The sequence below is a fragment of the Seriola aureovittata genome, chromosome 21, assembly GCF_021018895.1.
Source record: "Seriola aureovittata isolate HTS-2021-v1 ecotype China chromosome 21, ASM2101889v1, whole genome shotgun sequence".
NCBI classification, from domain to species: Eukaryota; Metazoa; Chordata; class Actinopteri; order Carangiformes; family Carangidae; genus Seriola; species Seriola aureovittata.
The window spans coordinates 2,686,711-2,707,294 of NC_079384.1; the positions used below are offsets into that span (position 1 = coordinate 2,686,711).

At 42.1% G+C, this 20,584-nt stretch overlaps 2 protein-coding genes across 2 annotated transcripts; both read left to right on the forward strand.

Moving 5' to 3' along the window:
* Positions 1–3,952: 3,952 nt before the first annotated feature.
* On the forward strand, positions 3,953–12,854 carry LOC130162722 (glucagon-like peptide 2 receptor). Its single transcript, XM_056366508.1, has 13 exons — positions 3,953–4,605; positions 6,229–6,325; positions 6,413–6,517; positions 7,315–7,436; positions 7,586–7,692; positions 8,029–8,185; positions 8,349–8,508; positions 9,195–9,255; positions 9,339–9,405; positions 9,634–9,722; positions 10,002–10,140; positions 10,226–10,267; positions 11,037–12,854. The coding sequence occupies exons 1-13, from the start codon at positions 4,534–4,536 to the stop codon at positions 11,403–11,405; spliced, it is 1,587 nt and encodes a 528-aa protein (XP_056222483.1). The 5' UTR covers positions 3,953–4,533; the 3' UTR covers positions 11,406–12,854.
* Positions 12,855–12,983: 129 nt separating this feature from the next.
* On the forward strand, positions 12,984–17,278 carry pts (6-pyruvoyltetrahydropterin synthase). Its single transcript, XM_056366509.1, has 6 exons — positions 12,984–14,144; positions 15,456–15,535; positions 15,636–15,658; positions 15,841–15,897; positions 16,196–16,266; positions 16,357–17,278. Exons 1-6 carry the CDS (start codon positions 14,062–14,064, stop codon positions 16,478–16,480), a joined length of 438 nt encoding a protein of 145 aa, XP_056222484.1. The 5' UTR covers positions 12,984–14,061; the 3' UTR covers positions 16,481–17,278.
* Positions 17,279–20,584: the final 3,306 nt, after the last annotated feature.

The following is a 20,584-nucleotide window of genomic DNA, read 5'->3' on the forward strand; positions in this document are numbered from 1 at the left end:
TGTTACCCATTACAGCTCTATGAGGTAATAAAATGTTAGTTGTTTTTAGTTTTCGGTCTATTTGCAGATCATAAAACAAACAACACGACATATAGTGTCTTTAAAAGAAAGATTAATATGACACAGATCAGTCCTCTGCTTCTTTCTCTTCTTGAACTTAAAAGGAAACTTGACTTCAGACCAGAGCTTTCACGTTATTCTGTTGTCATGTGTTTATCTCTGGTGACATTCATGTACTGTATACATACATCCTCACCCAGATATTGTGGGAAAACACTTGAGAATTAGAAACTGTTTGGTATGAAACACATGCAGCGGGATCAGAGTCCAGCTGGTACCTCCCAAGTCATAGAATCTGCATGTATTGTGTGTGCACATCTATACTGTATAAGGTAAATGTAAGAGTTACTACCTGTATAGATTTATGTCACAGCAATGTATGAGACTATACAGCATGTTTTGCATGTCACACAGAGTTTATTACAGTGTTAATATTTGTGTGACCCAGGCTTTTTCCACAGAGTGTGTGCAGTCACTTCAACTCAGACTCTGCAGCTGGTTTAAAATGAAAGTTTTATATTTTCTTTCTTCTTCTTCTTCTTTTAATGACAGAACACCTTGTCCAGGGCATCTTGCCAGAACATCTTCCTTTTTACTACAGTCACTGTTTTTATGAGAAGACTTATGGTATTTATAGGTGCTGTATTGAGGAGAAATAGTGAACTGTGTCATTGTCTGACCCACACAGTCACTGTCTAGCCCGATGTACTCAAGATGGCGTCATTGAGTTGACTGAATTGTTTCATCACGTGTCCAACCACTGTTTGTCATCAGCAGTGGAGGCTGGTTGTGTTTTGCCCGGGGTGCGGGTAAAGCACCAAGGGCTTCCGTGCGGCAGGTTATTATGACCCTTAGTTTTGTTTGTCACGTTACTATTTATGCACTTTCTTTGAATTTTTGTATTTGCATTTACATTTCTGATGCACAGTGAAATGTTTAATAGCAAACAAGCAGTAGACTTTAGACAGAAATCTCTGCTGCTGAGGTGGTTGGTGGTGGTTTGTGGTTTCTTGTCAGCAGCAGGTGGTGGTGATTGTCTCTTGACAACAACTTCAGTCATCGTTGTCTTTGTAATATAAGAGGTTAAAATACGTCCTCTGAGCACCTACTTCTTCAGAGCAGACTGGAGGCTACAGTGAGTCACTATCAGGAAGTGACGAATCAGGCCGGGGGTTGGCTAATTAGCATGCTAACTTCAGTAGAAGAAAGGACATGATAAAGACAAGAGTTAAGATTGGTGTTTGTCTTCCACCTCTGGAGACGGCTGTTGGTGAGTAAAGGAATGAAGTTTGATGCTGAACTCACAACGTTACGTAAACAGCTACTAATGCTAACGTTAGCTATGTAGTAATAGCAACAACTTACAAATAGCTCCTTTTTAAAGCAGTGTTATATTTTTGTCCACTGGGAGGCAGCGGAGCGGATAATCATCTCAGTTATCATGGCTAATGTGTGTGTGAACAGTTGCCTTTTCCCACATCCAGCATTTATAGAGCAACAATAGCTTTTATCTGGAGTTGTGTTTCTTTCCACCAGGTAAACTTTAGCTCTGCTTTGGTCTCCACTAACGGCGAGAGTTGCCACCTGACCTGGTTTTCCTGGGATTGTTCTCTTTTTTTTTTTAGCAAAATTTATGTAAAATCTAAATATTAATATTCTTTCCTGGGACATTTATTGTTTCAAATAAAACCTCATTTGTTTCCCTCTACTGTTTTTTTTCTGTTTTCCTCCTAGTTATGTCCAATCATGAGTCAGTAAACGTGTAAAAATGAGTACAACAGTTAAGATTAGCCAATAATGCCCATACTTTAATTTGATTGGTAGCAGAAATACGAAAGTTTACCTTGCCCCCTAGCAGATGGCAACCTAGCAACGGCTGAGACAAACATCTCATTTAGCAGCAAAATGCTCCACAATGTTTCACCAGCTAGTTGCTAGCTGGCACTTGGTGCTAAACAGGAAGCATAAAGTAAATTTATCTGACCTTTATCCACTTGAAAGGGCAGTAAAACCAAAACATTGAGCTGAAAGATGCTAAAATGCTCTGTAGAGCTGAGGGGGAACTGCAGGTGATAATAATCTGTGGGTTTGTCACAAACCTTTCAGTCCTCTGTTAATCTGAAACCCTGGTTAGTGCAGCTTTAAAGCCAACGGATGAAACGCTGCTCAGACTGAGCTCCGGACCTTTGTGTTTACATCTGCTCCTGCTCTGATGGATATAATCTTTCCTAACAGAGCATGAACCATGGGAGAGGTTTGGACCATTAAAAACCATTCTGTGGGTTTCAAATGGGAACACTTGAACTCCGACATTACCTCCTCCGCAGCCTCTTCACTCTCTTCCCTTCAGCTTTAAATGAGTATCCCTCCATACCAGCACCCCGAGGCCACGTCTGCCTCAAACTGCTTTAGCACCATTTAAATCTTCTCAAATCACAATGAAATTTTTTGATATATGTATTCTCCCTCCGCTCTAAACCTCGTCCCAGCTGTCTGTTAGTTATGTGGACGTATTGGCCCTGTCACGGCTGTATATTGTCGTGCTTATGGAGCTGGAACAATTGGATTTCGCTGCCTCTTCGTACATCACAGTCACAGATAATAGCATGGCTACTGCAGCATGAGGTCCTGAAACATAATAATATTTCATATATTTTCTCTGCAGTGGATTCTGTCACATCCACAACACAAGGACGTTTGAAAGCAACAAAAACAAGTAAAATTCTGCTTAATGCATCACTGAGATTTGAAAATAGATGTAATTCTGAGGAGTAATATGGAGTTTAAGATATTTAATGTGTGAATATTGGCTCCTGTTGTTTTTCCCATTATAGAACTCTACTGTAAATCTGATTTAAAGCTGCACCAATCAAAAATTTTCATATTGACACTGAATCAGCTGGTAATGTGTAATGTTAGTGTTTAACCTTGTTAACGTCCATATGATTTTTTTCTTTATGAATTTTTTTATGCTTTTTTATGTACGAAGTCAGTTCATATGAACATTTGAAGACCTTTATGAACAATGATCAGTGACGACACATGGAGCTGAAGCATCTGACCAGTCTTCACATAAAACATAGACTTATCTTTTAGAAGTGATCTGTGACTCAATAGTATTAAACAGTAATTCATGTAGTTTGAGAGGTGGCAGTGATTTGAGGCTGAGGATGGATGGAGGAGGTTCTACTGAAAAAGATTTAAAAAAAACAAAACAATAAATGAACGTGTTGAATGAACTAGTTCCTTTTTTTTGGACTGTGAACTTAGTTCAAATTCAAAATTGTGAACTATGAATGTGAATTAGTTCATTTTAAAATTTGTGAAATTAACTTTGAGCTCGCTTTTGTGAAGTGTGGACTTCCATAACACTTGTGATATATCATATGATATAAGGGGTTTCTGTGAGCTTGTTCTGCTGCCTCTTAGTGGCCAAGAAATTAATTAATTCAGCTGTAATAAACTTTAGAGTTAATTCAACTACAGCAACAAAAACCTTCCCATACGTCTGCTCTTTGCTAAGATACTCTCGAATGTATTTGCTTGAAATGTGTAGTGAGACAGGCTGATGCAGGGCACGAGGTGGTGCACACAACCTTGGCTCTCCGCTCCCATTTACTTGCCTGTGTTTGGCTTCAGTTCTGTTAGTTTACACTAGATCCCCATTAGTGTCAGAGATACTGGGTGATGCCCAGTTAGTGTGTGAGAGCTAGAGGGGAGGAGTCAGGGTCTCCCTCTCTGGCTCCAGTACAGGTGGTGTGTGTGAGTATATTATTATTTTAACAATATATATATATATATGTGTGTGTGTGTGTGTGTGTGTGTGTGTGTGTGTGTATGTGTGTGTGTAGTATTGATAGATTAGTGCCCGTTTGCTCCTGTCTGATCAGTTTCCTTCACAACAAAGTTAGTTCCAGTTCTGTGGCCGGCTCTCCCCAGGCCTTATCTTGATTGGTTGGGGAAGGACGGGGTGGGAGAGGCGATCTGCTGCTGAGGATCCACAGACGCTCCGAGCTGCACTGTGTCTGTAGGGAGCACAGACTGATCCACCTCCTGAACAGATGTCTTAATGGACAGTAACACCGGTGCTGCAGACGAGGACCTCTTCACCAAGGATAACGTGTGAGATGAGGCAACTTTTTGAGAAGTTAAAGATTAAGATAAAGCAGCTGAAGATTGTTGGAAACGATCGAGAAGATTTGGGGACTTATAAGGAAATGTGGGGAAACCATAGGACCCAAACTACAGCGAGCATCACACACTGGAGAGGAACTCTTCCTGTTCTTCAAAATTCATCCATTAAATTCTGAATAAACCTATCTGGAGCTACCTGAGAGGAGGTCGCTGTACCTGGCGAGGCGAGGAGGTCCGGAGACAGAGAGGGGGGATGAGTGTGAGGCCTGGCGAGTCCAGGGGTGAGCTATGAGGGGGAAAACAAGCTGGGAAACGCTTTCAATGTAAACACACAGCACCATGCCAACCCTGCTGCCGAGCTGGCACAAGAGGACCTGGACCACACTCCTCCTCGTTATCTTCAGCCACCAGGTAAATGAATACTGAGGCCTTTCAGTTCACTAACGCTCAGTCTTTACTGAGTCAAACCGGGAGCTTAGACTACATGTTCAAAATCCCTCCATCTTTTGTGTGTTACTGTGATTCTTCACAGGGGTATCCTCCCATCTGATTCACTGTATGAGGCCAGATTACATGTCGTATCTCTCACAGCAACAAACCTGCTGACATGTAGCAGATTTTTAAAATCTTAAAATAGTATTTTTTCATATGTAGTTGGCCGACAGGAGGTCCGACTGCTCATATGCATTTTCTGTTCATCCTCTTCCACCAGTTTAGTGACAGGCTTTAAAAACAACTCTGTATCTGTGTTGAGACTCAAATGAGATGGATGTTTTTCTCCAGGGATGAAAGGAAAAAAAAACAGAAAACATTTAAATATACATAACCAAATAACATCAGAGAGCACTTTGTAGTCTTTGTGCAGTATTCACTTTCATCTTCAAGATTATGAAACCTGAAATTATTCAGGAAGTGAAGACCCTGCTGCTGGATGTGAAGCAGGTTTGGTCCCATGGGAGACAAAAGAGACGACAGGGAGGCAGCAGCTCCTGTCTCCCCCTCAGCGGTGACACCGCTCTGGACTCATCTCGAAGAGATGAGCCCCGGTGAGGTGACACGTTCCTCTGTCAACCATGAGGAATCTCTGTGGCACAGGTGGCCCGGCCGAACAGACACAAAGAGGCTGGAGACTTCAGCTGCTTCCTCACTGGACTGTGAAGATTGAAAAGTCACCGTCTTCACCTCCTGAGGCTGAATCATAAACAGCAGACGAGGCGGCTGTCGGCTGCAGTTTGCTCCTAAAATAAAGGAAATGCTCATCTGTCTCACTAATGACAGCAAATTAGGGAAGAATCATAATTTATAACTGAGCATTAATTAGGAAAATAGTTGTCACCCTCATATCATATCCTTAGAATAAACAGTGGTGTGTGTTTGCGTTGCTGCAGCTGTGACACTGATGCATAAAGCCTGGCTGATAAATCACCTGCATCAATTATAGATTGCAAACAGGTGAACATGTTCCCCCGGCAACACCAGGTGGTCCTGGTTAAATACTCCCACCAAGTGGCTAAACACAGATGCTGCAGCGTCCGCATGTTGCAGGTTCTGTGAACAAACACTGACACTTTGTTCTCAAGTCATAAAATGTGACGTTAGACTCAGTGGCATGTTTTAGAAAAGATGTTTATTCAGAAAGAATAAATAAAAATCATTATGCAAACACACGATACAAAAAGAGGTCACTAAATCAGTTAGACATACAGTGTATTTAGAAAGTACTCAGTCACTTTGTTGTACATTTTGTTATTTTGCAGACTTATGTTGGAGGGTTTAATTCACTCATCAATGTACAATGCTAGCTGCTAGCTAATGCTAATGCCAAGGAGAGGCGGTTAGCTTGCTGGCCCACTGGCTTTAAGTCAGCCTGAGCTAGTTTCCCATTCTTTCGGACCTTATAATTTATGCTGTATATTAGTCAAAAGACTGATTGAGTGCTTTGTTGACTGATTGATTTTTTTTTTATTTTTAATTCTTTATGTGCCAGAATAACATTAGTCAGACATTGTAGAGAACTCTCCTCTCTTCCTGAAGGTGAGCTGCTCGGTGCTGGAAAGTCTGATCGCCAAACGGACCGAGTACTGGGAGACCTGCAACAGAACTCTGGCAGCTGCTGGACTCTCAAAAACTGGTGAGCCTCCTGACTTAAGTTTTATCTACCTATATCTACTTCCACCGTTACCTTGATGAAACCCTCAAACTTGACTTCCTGTTGCAGGAAACTACTGCAGAGGAACATTTGACACGTTTGTGTGTTGGCCCCACTCGTCCCCTGGGAACGTGTCGGTCCCCTGTCCCTCGTACCTGCCGTGGATCAGTGAGGGTAATGTTGTGTTTTAACTCGTGTATAAGGTCACTCAGCCTTTTTCTTAGTCACTGCATTCACTTCAAGTGAATCAGTAACTGAGTGAATCACAGGAAAGATTCTTCAGTAGTGAAGTCACAGGATCAAGAGTTTAACGGTGGAGTTAAACACTTAATGAAACTGTCATGGTTTAAATAGAAAGTCATCTACTCTGCGTCTCTAAAGAGTTTTTCAGGAGCCTTCAGAAAAGACATGCACTTATCAGTGAAAATTAAATTTTCTCTTTCTTCATTTTCTCTGGGTATTAAAGTAGCCGTACTCTCTCAGTTTGGGGTTTAACTGTATAATAATGTAAAACTAGAATCACGTCCTCATGGCTGTTTCCTCCACCAATCAGAAGTAGCGGGAAACGTAGTCACAGTCTCTTCTTCCTGAGTTACAGCGTTGAATAATGATCACAAGTGTTTTTACGGAACATAATGAGGTCACAGTGAGGCTGACCTTCGACCTTTTGAATGTAAAATATCATCACTGCATCATTTTAATAGACATTTGAGTGAAATTGTGTCATAGTGAGGTCACAGGGACCTTTGACCTTTTGACCACCAAAATCTCATCAGTTCATCCTTGAGTCCTGGTGAATGTTTTTGCCGAATTGGAAGAAGTTTTCCTGAGAAACGGATGGACGGACAACCCGAAAACAATATGCCTCCACGCCTGCGACAGCCAGAGCCGGAGGCATATTGTTTTCATTTTAACCTCCCTAGCACAGGTTAAAATGAACGAACGTCACCGTTTCTCTCATTTACCTGCAGACGGCTCCAGGAGGGCGCACAGAGAATGTTTAGAAAACGGGAGATGGCGTCAGAGGGGGAACTCCTCTGAGCTGTGGAGAGACGACTCCGAGTGTCAGGAGGACCAGTTCTTTAAAGACGAGGTGAGGAGGACACAGGGACACACGCAGAACGTCTGTCTCTTTCTGAAAGATCTGAGGAGATGTTGTGATCTCTCCATCCATTTCTGTGTGTGTGTGTGTGTGTGTGTGTGTGTGTGTGTGTGTGTGTGTGTGTGTGTGTGTGTGTCCAGGAGGATGAAATGCTTCGACAGACGGCTCTCAGGCTCATCTCTGTCATCGGCTATTCCCTGTCGCTGACCTCCCTCACACTGGCCACTCTGCTGATGGGCATGTTGAGGTCAGTGTCGGGGGGGCAGAGGGGTCTCTGAGGACAATGTGGTTTATTGCAACTTTCTGTAACTTTCTGCATAGTCACTGCTAAGAACTGGGAACACTGGGAACATTCCAGTAGGGTCTAGAAACACAAGCAGATGATGATGGCGAGAGAGAGAGAGAGACGGGGCGGAGTGATCAATCATTGTAAACAACATTATAAAACCCGATTGAAGCATACACACACACACACACACACACACACACACACACAGTGCACTGATCATTCGACCTCAGTAATGCGTTCACAGGAAGTGTAGATCGATGCCTTCCTCCAACCGATCCGGTGTCTGTTTACCAGGAAGCTCCACTGCACCAGGAACTACATCCACATGAACCTGTTTGTGTCGTTCATCTTGAGAGCCGTGGCCGTCATCTCCAAGGAAATCATATTATATGTCATGTACTCCAACCTGCCCAAGGATGACCCGGGGTGGAACTCCTACTCCAGCTCTGCGGTATAAACATCAACATCACTGCCTCATTGTTTACATTATTATTTACAGTTTGAATCGGACTAATGATTTGCTGGACTAATTTGTCCCCAATATGTTCCTGATGGATGGATGGATGGATGGATGGATGGATGGATGGATGGATGGATGGATGGTTGCTCCACAGATGGCGCTGATGTGTAAGTTCTCCAAAGTGTGCATGGAGTACTTTGTGGCCTGTAACTACTTCTGGCTCCTGGTGGAGGCCATCTTCCTCCACACGCTGCTCTTCACTGCTGTGCTGACCAAGAGACGACTGCTGAAGAAGTACATGCTGTTAGGATGGGGTAAGTTGTGTGCACACACATAACATTTAACTAACTTATGGATCATAGACGAGCCTTGAAAAGAATAAATCTGTGAAAGAATAAGAAAGTAAATGTGACAATATAAACAGGAATGAATAAAAGAATAAATATGTGATAATATATCAGCGCAGACTCTCCCACCACCCTCAAAACAAATTTCCTCCAGATACTGAGCAAGTCTTAACTCCTTTACTCCATCTTCACTCTGTTCCCTTACGTTTCCCTTCCTGATTCAGACCTCAACCACATTCGCGCTGCACACGTCTCCATCAACTTCCTGTTTGTGTTTTAAGCTCCCACTACAGCATTTTACATTTATTCCTGTTCCTATCTGTTCCTCCTACGACTCCATACTAACTGACTTTAAGGCAAAACTGTTTGTGTTCGTTGTAACCTGTTAACACGGGCACCGAAATGGAAACCCACGACGTTCCGCAGCCGCCTTGTTCCCGGCGTTAGCCATGTCCCGATCCGGTCTTTGTGACGGCAGCACCTGCAGTGATACCACTTGGAAACACTGGGCAGCAAAAAGTGGAAAAGTGTCTGTTTCCACTTCAAGAATAATCGACTAACTACAAACGAACAGTTGAGGCTCGGTGTCGATGGGATTTATTATTTAACATAATTTATTTATCTCTGCATCTTGTGTTTTCTTGACTTTTCAGGAACTCCTGTGTTGTTTGTGACTCCGTGGACTGTGGTCAAGATTATATATGAAAACACAGAGTGAGTGTTTTTTATTACATACTCTACTTTAAACTAATGAACTCATTTAAATGTAACTTTTAAATCTCGTGTTTTTGTCTAAGATGCTGGTCGATCGTGAACAGATGGTTCTGGTGGATCATACGGGGCCCGATCACTCTGTCAGTGCTCGTGAGTGAAGTCACAGTCCACATAATTACAGATACATCAGTTCCTCGAGTCACTTTACTCTGATTTCACACTGTGTTTAACAGCTCCTGTCTTGTGAGGACATGTGACAGTGAACAGTGAAGTAGTCACACGTCACACGGCGTGACTGATTCCTCTGCGCACAGACACACTGATGAGGCTTTCATGCGAATTGAATCTTAATCTGAATAATTAATTGATGTGTCGCAGGTGATTTTCTGCATATTCATCAAGATCCTGATGCTGCTGCTGTCCAAGCTGAAAGCTGACCTGGTGAAATTTACAGACTACAGATACAGGTATTCTCCGTCGCCTTCACTCACCGACGTCCAAATCCAAATGTCAGGAAACACGTCTGACCTTGAGAGCTAGTATTTCCTAAGTGGTGTCTTTACACGGCGCAGTTCCTGCTTCAACATTTTAAATGTCACTCCCAAGTACAGCACCATTTAAAATGTCACCCCCATAAGCTCCGGCCTCTTTTACTCCTTTGCTCTTTGAATCCTCTGCCAAAATACAATCTTCTTCGCTCTCGGTTCATTATTGCACTGCTGTGTGTTTGTGTCGATGCCCCTCAGCTTGGCCCGAGCCACACTGGTCCTGATTCCTCTGCTGGGAATCCATGAAGTGGTCTTCACTGTGCTGATAGACGAATGTGTGGAGGGCAACAGTCGCTACGCCAGGAACTTCATCAACCTGACCCTCAGCTCCTTCCAGGTAACACCTGTAGGGTTAATCACGCGGACTACCTGAGATCCACATCAACCCTGATTCATAACGTGGAGCCTCTTTTGTTTTTTAGGGGTTCCTGGTTGCTGTGCTGTACTGTTTTGCTAATGGAGAGGTACGTGTCTTCTTCTATGTGCTGTGAATTTCATTGATGATCTATTAATGTATCAGGTTTTAGCTTCTTACCTCATCGCTCTAGTTTCAGATCACCAACTCCACTCACATGAACTTGTTTCTTGCGGGAAGCAGTTTGTTTATGTTCACATAAGCCAGTCTTACACCACCTGCACCACACAGACACACAGTGGAGCATTCAGCAGCTAAAGAGACGGATGTGTTTGGCGTAGCATCAAGCAGCAGGTTAACAAACACAAGTAGTTTGTGTTTTGAATGATTTCATTTACTGACTCGTGTCCAGCAAACACAGACACATTGGAAACATCTGTTCAGAGGAGAAGCTGCAGGGCAGGCAGAGGTCAAACTAAGCTAACAGGCTAGGCTATGAAACGTAGCTAAGCTAGCTTTCATCTCACGTCCGTGTGTAACAGACTGATAAAGATACTAATTAACCATTTAATTCTCTGAGCAGCTCAGAGGCTACCAGCAGCTACCGCCATCTTTTAAGGTGGAATGTTTTTCTTGCTTGTTGCTCAATGCATGATCGACATTTGGAAATCAATCAATACACCTTAAATGTCAATATTACAACTTTGTTATTATCGTATCTGTACATGACACACGCTTTAGTGATGATCGGATCTTCAAGCGCTTAAAATGTTTCTGAATTTCAACCGTATTATGCGAAGTGCAGATATTTGGCCGGCTTGCTCCATAGTGTGATACTCGGGACAGGTGTAGTAATTACCGTCTTTCTTTGTATTTAGGTCCAAGCTGAACTGAAGAAGCGCTGGCAGCTTTTCCTGTTCACCAACCACTTCCAGATCAGGGGCTGTTTTCGGGGCGCGCCTCTCAAGCACCTGTGGAAGTGCACTCGAGGGCGTCGCCCCCGGTGCTCTCGGCAGAGCGACTCCTACGACGAGGGGGGCACTTCCGCGGTTCACCCCCACCTGCTTCAGGTGGCTGTGCACGGACGGAGCGGAGTGATCGGACTAGGAGGGGTTAAAGGTCAGGGGCTGAAGGGCTACGATGCAGCAGGGCTGGACTTCCTCACCAGGAAGAGCCTGTCCAGCAGCGATGGAGAGATGACGCTCGGGGAGACCATGGAGGAGATTCTGGAGGAGAGTGAGTTCTGAATCCAGCGCTGGTACTTCACCACCTGACGTGGAGGAGCTGAGATGACACCTGGGTGTGTTTTCCCAGGTAAAGGCAGAGGTCATCGTGGAGAAACAGGCGGTTGGAGGTTTGGTGATGCGGGGACTCCAGGGCAAGTTGGAACCACTGTGGCTAGCAGGCTAATGGTTACCATGCTAGGAATCTGTTTACTCCCCCATTCAGGAGTAATCTCCGAGGTAGCTAGCTTCCTAACTGTCGGTTAGCAGGTTAGCTCGGCCACATTGATGTATTTAATTACTTTCTCATAAAACCAGGCCTCTGTTACCGTAAATAAAACAGCTGAGCTTCCTCCATTTTGAATTATTCGACGTCAGGACGGTGCGCTGACAACATATTAGTGCAGATTTACTCCAGTAAATACACTGACGGTGGTGACTCTACCTCTGGGTCTCTGTGCTAATGCTGAAGCAGCTGTGTGTAGTCCGGCGTGTGCGCTGTCCTAATGGTTGTTATGTGATGTATTTCCTGTTGAATCATGACAACATATAATCAATTTTGGACTGTTGTATAGTCAGAAGGTCAGTTCGTTAATTAGACTTTTTGAAGTCACCACTGTTGCTCTGCAGCTGCATTATCTTCCTGCAGGTAACATCTGCATGTTTACGTTCCCATGTCTGTGATTTTCAATGGGAACTTGGAGACAACAGGGTATCTACACACTGTACAGTGGGATGTGAGAGGGGCGGAGAAGGAGAGACGGGGTCAACAGAGATGATATTTGGCGAGGTATACACCAAACTGGGAATGTTGGGAATTCAAATAATTGTCTGGGTATTTAAGTGGGTCAGGATGTATTTTACATTCATTGGATCAGAGAGCAGACTCATCACTGAGACAAAGGAAGAAAATGTTTACCACAGATTCACCAAAGAATCAGACTGAAGAACTGAGAGTTAAAGCTTTTTCCAGTGTAAAAGAAGTGAATCATTTTCTTTCAGCCGATCATCTACAGAAGCTTCACTCAGAGGTTAGAGACAGTTGTCTCTCAGTGTTCTTCAGTTACAGCATCTAATACATTCTTATAGAAGGTATATAAAGTTCACTTCAGTGTTTGTGCTCAGTGAACCTCAGACTAACAGCAGTGCTGAGTGTTTTTCATAAATTTGTTTTATTTGCCATAAAATAATAAAAATATAACAAAACTATGTCAGGCCAGTTATAAATATCCATATGAAGCAACATCTGGACTGAAACATCTGGACTGTAATGTGTATATAAATACAATGTATTTGTTGTGTGAATGTGAATAATGAGGCTCTATGTGCAGCAGGTTTTACATGTTTTTTTATTCTTATGAAGCTTAAAATGCATCGAAGGCTTTGTTGTACAGTTAAAACGATCACATGATTTGTACATGTAGTCTCACAACGGTGTATGTGCACAAATAAAAGATTTGTTTTCACCCTGAAGTTACACCAGAGTGGCACTTCAGGTAGTTGGGCTGAGCGAAGGGCCCCTCGGGGACCCCCCCTTCTGATGTCACATTAGGCCTCAAATGAAGCGTGGAAGTGTCGCTTCAGTGCAAAAAACATCCTGGAAACGTTCAGGGTTTCAGATAAATGATGATGGTGCACACACACAACATTTAAAGTGACATTACAGGGAAGTATTTTATGTGTAGGCGACAGTGTGGAGCTCTTGAAGCTTTGAGTCCTATATTTTCCAACGTAAAAGTAATATCTGACCCATTTGTCCGTGTTGTTCACTTGTATTTATATTTTTTTCCATTCGACTCGTGTTCACATGTATTCGTTGAAATCTAAGTAAAGGTATAAATTCGTGCTTGTAGCCACCAGTAAACATTGTAATTGTAAATTATGTCTGCAAACTCAAGATAATGGACATTTAGCGGCTCCAGCTCTTAATTACTTTGCTCTCAGCACAAAATCCAATTTGCAGCCAATTTTAAAACAGAGCTGCTCCGGCGGTCACAGCGTCAGTCCTCTGCCCTCCACATCCCACCGACTCCAGAGTCTCCTTGTAGCTCCAGGCTCCTGCTCCCTGTTTGTTTCAGTCACAACAGTTGATTGTTCTCCATGACGCCAGCATCTTCGCTGTAAAGGCCGACACACTGTAGTTTTAGTGAGTGTTTGCTCTTCTCAGCAAACACACACACATTAATCACAGTTTATTCTGCAGCCGTGACTTACCACAGAGTATTACGGCCACATTGAGGGGCAGGGTTGTGATTTTATTTCTTGAAATTTTACATTTTTAATTCTCATATTATTAGAATCTGTCGAGTCAGTACTGGGCCAGAAGAAAACAAGCATGTTGCCCCAGTATGGGCAAGATTTATTTTGTTATAATAATAAATTATATAATTTCTGGTCCAGTGTTTTCTAGTAATTTGAGAGAAATGTGTCAACAATATGTTCTCTGAAGTCTCTGGTCCTGCTCTGTGATATTCTGTTACTTAAGCCCACTCAGCCTGAGCGGTTCTGATAACCATCTGTGACATGTGAGTTGTATTCCCGCCCTGATTTGAGCCAATGGCGGCGCAGCGTGAGTCACGGGGTCCGGACCTTTAAACGGCAGCTCTTCTTCCCCTCCAGTCTATCCGGGCTCTCGGCTCGTTACTCCCCGTCCTCCTCCTCCTCTTCTCGGGCAGCGACCATGGCCGGATCCGGATCAGCTGCGGAGCGGATCGGATACATCACCCGCGTCCAGAGCTTCAGCGCCTGTCACCGGCTCCACAGGTACCGACCGTCCGCTGCTCACACCGAGCCGCACCGGTAGAGTCCGATACCGAACCGTGTGTTCGCGGAGTGTTTGTGTTTTACAACAGGCTGCAGCGGGTTTCACGTGAGTGTGAAAAATAGACGGACTAATGAACAGACTCCGGGCCGTGAGCAGAGCCGCGGTCCTCGGCCTGGAAGACGCTCTTTAACCGACACACCGAGCAGCAACCGTCTCTGTTTACTCCTGTGTGCCTCAGGTGAATAAAACCTGTGGGATTAGCATCGTTATCATGGGATCTGTAGTTCCCTTCAACCGCGGAGAGATTCATTGAACGAGCGCTGGTGCTGCGTTCAAGTGCTGTCGTAAATGAGAAGTGGTACATATGAATGACCTGTATAAATGTAATACCTGTAGTCTGCAGAGGAAGTAATGGCGGGGTAAAAGTTACATAGGAAAATATTGACCAATAATCATGATAATCTATATTACAAATGTAGCCACTGATAATACTGCAAAACTGCTCATTTTCTGTTTGTCCATGAAGATTAGGAAAAACTCCTGAACTGAAGCACCTGAAGCAAAAGATATTTAAAAAAGAAAAAGAAAAATATATAATAGAAAAATACATATATACGTATATTTTTTGTTCAGTAAGAAAATCCATGAATTTGCAAAACTCAAAAAATAATGAAATTAAATATTGTTAAAATTAAGCCTTTTACTACATTCAGTTTCATGCTAATACTTTTATTACTAGTCCTCTGTAGCACAAATTCACTCTATGCTGTCTGATCTCTAAACTAAAACTAACCATTAATAAACTCCTTTTTATGGAAGTAATACTAATTTTCATTATCAATGAATCTGTAATATTTCTCAATTAATAGTTTGATCTATAAAATGTAAAAGAAACTTTTGACAAATACTGACCGAACGTTCCCAGAGTCCAAAACCTGAATATATTCTATTTAATCATATAAAACACAGCAAATCCTCAAACGTGAGTCACTGAAACCAGAGAATGTTTCAAGATTGAAAAAACAACTTTTAAAAAATAACCAATAACCAGAATAGTTACATGTACATTTTGTGTTAAAAACTGATTTATCAGCTGATTCTTTTGTCTTTTATCCTTTTTCTACATGACTTTTTTACAATGTAGTGACTCTAACATGAGAAGCTTGAGAGTACCTGATGTACCTGAAGGCAGCACGTGTCAATAAACGCTTGGCACATTTTCCTTGTTTGACTTGTGAAATCATGGATCCAGAACATGAATGAAAACACAGAGACAGGTTCGCTGCTCACACACCTGGTGTCTGTTTCAGCGTTCACCTGAGTGACGAGGAGAACAAACGCGTCTATGGAAAATGCAACAATCCCAACGGACACGGACACAACTACAAAGGTTTGATTCACCTGTTGTGTGATTATATTATAGAGTGAAATACTGTAAAGCTGCTGTTTAATGTCTCCCACTCATTCACCGCTCTCCTCTCTGTCCACAGTGGAGGTGACAGTTCGTGGGAAGGTGAGTGTCCGGTTTCATCACCAGCTGCTCCACTGGATTTTGTTTTCAGTGATCTGAAATATACTTTACACACAGTTTGGGTTGTTGTTGTTTTAGATTTAGACAGAGTCTCACACACACACACACACACACACAGAATCCTAACCAGATGTTGAACCTTCCTCCTGTGTTGGTCCGTACAGATCGATCGTCTCACTGGGATGGTCATGAACCTGACGGACTTGAAGAGATGCATCGAGGTGAGATCTTCTCAACAACACTGTCTCATCGCGTTCAAGCCTCGAGCAACAAACTCAGGCTTTTTGTACAGATTGAAATTTCAGGAAGGTGCAACATTTACATTATCGTCAGAGTTGATCAGTGTCTCACACACACACACACACACACTTGTCCTCCAGGTTACCGACGCCTGAACACTGACACTTACAAGTTCTGTGTTTCAGCTCTCGACTCTGTGCGAGTTTCATGTTCCTCTGTTGTATTTGATGGTTTATTTCAAGTGTTATTCTGAGACTGACTGACTGACTGATCCTGCAGGACGTCATCATGACTCCACTGGACCATAAGAACCTGGATAAGGACGTCCCTTACTTTGCCAGCGTTGTCAGGTGAGTATCGTTCTCGGTTGACGTCGACAGCAGAATTACATGTGTGTGTTTGTGTCCTAATGACTTTCTTCCTTTCTCTCCGCCCATCAGCACAACTGAGAACGTGGCTGTTTACATTTGGGACAACATGGCGAAGGTCCTCCCGCCCGGCCTGCTCTACGAGATTAAGATCTATGAGACGGACAAGAACGTGGTCGTATATCGAGGAGAGTAGACGTCTCAGCGTCCACGTGAAGACACGTCTTCTTCCTGGGTTGTGTTCAAGTGCCACTAAGTGTAATGTAGACTCCGGTTAGTTAGACTCATGCAGGTGTTTGAAGGTGATAGATGATATTGATTCTCTTGCACTTTATAGACACAAGTTTTTGTAGGAAATCCAGATTTTCTGTATTTTTCTTTATTCTTGTTACGGTGGAAAATTTGTTTAGACTTGATGATTCACAACCTTTTCGGCTGGTGAGCCTTTAAAACAGTGACATCTCGTCACCTCATGTGAACACTGCGAGCATTTGTCTGCAGGTTAAAACCAAAGAGCTGTTTGTTCTGCTTTGTTTTATGAATCTTTTTGAAAAACCCAAAGAAATTATTCTTATTCTTTTTTTTACCCAAAAACTTTTTTGGGGTAAAAATAAAAAAAATTAAATAGACAAAAAATGTATAAATTAATTAATCAATTAATTAATTAAGTAAAAAGGACAAAAAATTCTAAAAAAAAATGTTTTTGTAGCAGAAATATGTTTTTCTGCCTCCCTCCTGTTTCATAGGATGTTTACACTATTAATAATTAATACATTCATGTGCAGAATAAAATATTACATCACATAATTTCACATATTTCATATAATCATATTATCCCATGTTCCCCTGGACAGTTAGAGTTTTTCCCAGTAATTTATTTCAGCTCATTAATTTTAAATATTATTTATTATTTAAAATTATTTGACATATATCATCTCATCAGGTTCATTGTGTTTGAATACATGTTTACACTGTCGCTCATCCGTCACACTGTGACATCTAGTGGTACAAACCTGTACATGTCTCAACCTGCTGCATTTAAACCAGACTGTGCCGACACGCAGTGAAGAAACAGTTTCTTCTAATAAAAAGTTTGTTTGTTTTTTTAATGACTGAATTAATTACTTGTTACAAATCAATGAATGGGTGGTTTTGTTTGTGTATATGACCCATCATTCATTCTAACACGTTATAAGAACTCCAGTGGTTTAATGTTGCACTTCTATAAGGTTGAGGGGCTCAGAAGAGACACATTAAAGAAGAAGAACAGTCAAAAAAAGGTGCATTAGACGACAAAGTGTGTTTGTTTTTAGTCTGCAGTGTGGATCAAACAATAAAAACACTGGATCCTACAGTTCCCATGATGCAACTGATGATTTGTAGGTTTAAATCGGTTTAAAAATAATTAACAAATTTAAATTAGACTGTAAAATGTTACTCTTTATGACAAATAGGTTGTTATTTTTTTAAATTTTGAAATAATTTTTCTTTTCTTTTATGAATTGAAAATGTCAAATGATCAAAAGCTCCAGAACAGCTGCTAAATGGACCTGGTGGTGAGACTGTTTGGTCAGTAGTACCGGAGGGGTTTGTCCACTAGAGGGCGCCCTGCTACTTCTAGATAAACACAACATCTGAGTTTGGGATCCAGATGTTATTTACAGCGTGAGCTGATAAATTTGACTCTTATGTACCAAAACTGACTGAACAGACGGTGTTAAACTCTTCATCAACAGAAATGTGCTCATGTCATTTTCCATTTGTCTCAGTTGTTTCCACACATACACACTCCGTCCTGCAGAAACAGATCTGTGTGATTTATGGAGATAATTCTCACCGCTACATGAAGCAGCAGCAGATTCTCCGTCTTCCAGACATATGATAACATATGTAATCTGATTCATTACCCACGGTGCACTGCAGCAGACGTTTAACTCCGCTGCTGCTGCCCCTGTGGGGTTTGAGGAACTCCGGTGACGAATCACTATGTAAATACAACTTATCATGGAGTGAATGATGCGTCACAACCAGTGTTGTTTGACCTCTGTGTTGTTGTGTGGATCAAATCGAGATGAGTTCATCAGTCAGATGCTTCACACAGAGCCGAGCTAGCTGTTTCCCTTACTGCAGTCTTTATGCTAAGCTAAAGCAGAGACAGTTCAGAAAGGAGATGATGCACTTACAATCATTTCCTGTATCTGTGCCACATGGATTTCTCCACCTCCCCGCTCTTGGCGCTTTTGTACAGCGTCATCTTTTATGAACCTGAATGTCTGCAGGCTTCATCAGGGTCCTTCATGACGACCACGATCAACAAGCTGAAACGCGTCAGTCAGACAATAAAGTTCTTCACACTTCAAGTGCTGCAGGAGTTTTTGCTTCTGTAGTTTCATATTCACCTTCATCCTGTGTTGATGTGTTGTAGTGTGATCCCACAACATGTGTGAAATGTCACTGGTTACACATACATGACTGATAACAGGTGAGGTCGGGGGGGGGGGGGGGGTCTTTTTTGTGGCAAAGTTGTAATCTTTATGTCAAGATTCAGCTGCCAACTCAAACCTCTAATTAATCAAATTCCATAAACATATGTTACGCACAGGCAGACGACCTGCCGGGGACAAGCTGAAGCAAGACGCCGAGAGCTGAGATAACCTCTTCAAGATCTGATCCCAGATCAACCAAACTTTTGTTCTTTCGTTATCTCCTCCTCAGGTTGGCTGAACCAAAGAGACAGACTCCTCACAGCTGTAGGTGAATATACAACAAATCAACCTCTATAATAACTCTCTGATAGGAGCTTAGCTGGATTACTACAATTAACAGGTAAAAGCCAGTGATTATCCTGCATGGAAAAACTACTCTGGAGTTAAGTTTGCTTTTATGTTCTGACAGCAGCAGCTCTATGCTTTACTGTTTTCTGTATGTGGCCCATAGCGAGGCAGATGAGTCAGATTACATCCCCTAATTGTCTTGGCAAATGCGCCTCCACAGGTACAACTGTATCTCAAACACAGAGGCTGGTGGTTTTGGATCATGGCGCTCTGCCAGAGTAAACCCCGCCATAGATGAGCTCTGCAGGAATGCTAATGGTGCGACACAGCCGTATGAAAAAGCTCTCATCGGAAAAACAAAAAGTTCTCTGTGAGAGGCTTTGAAAAGATTGATTGATATTAGCGCCATCGTTAGAGGAAGGTGAAGGTCGGTTTGGAAGAAGAAGCCTGGGAAACTGTCAGCACTTTGTCCATGTCACTTTTTAAGTACAGCTGTTTTTCTCCAGCACTGACACTCATCATGTTTAAACAGAAGGTGAGAGTGTGTAGTCAAAGATGACGAAGCACATCTGGAATGAAAGATCTTCTATCACAGGAAGTGTTCTGAAATCCACCAGAAGAAGAAGCCATTTAAAGTCGCATGAAGTGAATATTTTGTTCATCGATGAATGAATTTAACGATCTATAAGATTATTCAAAATAATACAATGTAAAGAAAAGTGAGCACTTTCTAAACGTTTGTCTAACTGATTGATCTGTCCAACAGCCGTCTCTAGTTTTCTTCTTATCAGTGTTTTCATTGTTATTAAAATTGATAAGTTCATAAGATAAATTAGAAAAGCACAAACTCTAGTATCTGTCTCTAGATCCTGTATTGTCACTGTTGAAGGACGGACACATTTAAACATTTCTATCATGTTTGTTGTTGATTAAAGCAACATAGAAAGTCTTTGATTAATTACAGATTCAGTGTGTTGTGATTTCTATACTGTGCTGCTACTGTTAAAATTCACACCAGACACGCTCCATAAAAACCATCAACAAAGCAAAGCCCCATAAAAAACTTTATTTCAGATTAAAACTGCATTAATTTCAACAATTTACAATCAACTGTAACTGACAAAACTAGAACACAGTTGTGAATGAAGGTGCAGGTGAACTTCACTGTCACAAGACAAGTTTGCATCATAAAGAGGCGGATAAATCTTATTTAATAACAAGTATAAATTATAGCAGAGATGTAAAATAATCCTTCATAGCTCAGTGAGGACGGTGCAACAGTCTGACAGGTCGACCGGAAGCTGTTGCAGCGTCCATAAGTGATGGAGGGAAGGAGCCGTTATTCATCATCAGTCTTAGTGTTAGAAAACGTTTTGCACTGTGGTTTTACAGTTTAACGTTAGCACACATGCTAACTTCAGCTACAATAACAAGTTACTCCTCACATATATGATATTAGCCTGTGAGACTAATGTAACAGTTGTGACAGCTAACCGTGTTAGCAGCATCTTAGCACAGCTCAGCCA

Excerpts from the sequence above, each read along its gene's own strand:
- LOC130162722 (XM_056366508.1), top strand. The coding sequence starts at position 4,534 with ATGCCAACCCTGCTGCCGAGCTGGCACAAGAGGACCTGGACCACACTC. Across the intron at positions 6,326-6,412 it reads TGCTGGACTCTCAAAAACTG|GAAACTACTGCAGAGGAACA; the intron begins GTGAGCCTCCTG and ends TTCCTGTTGCAG. Across the intron at positions 9,406-9,633 it reads CGATCACTCTGTCAGTGCTC|GTGATTTTCTGCATATTCAT; the intron begins GTGAGTGAAGTC and ends GATGTGTCGCAG.
- pts (XM_056366509.1), top strand. The coding sequence starts at position 14,062 with ATGGCCGGATCCGGATCAGCTGCGGAGCGGATCGGATACATCACCCGC. Across the intron at positions 15,659-15,840 it reads AGGTGACAGTTCGTGGGAAG|ATCGATCGTCTCACTGGGAT; the intron begins GTGAGTGTCCGG and ends TGGTCCGTACAG. Across the intron at positions 16,267-16,356 it reads TACTTTGCCAGCGTTGTCAG|CACAACTGAGAACGTGGCTG; the intron begins GTGAGTATCGTT and ends TCCGCCCATCAG.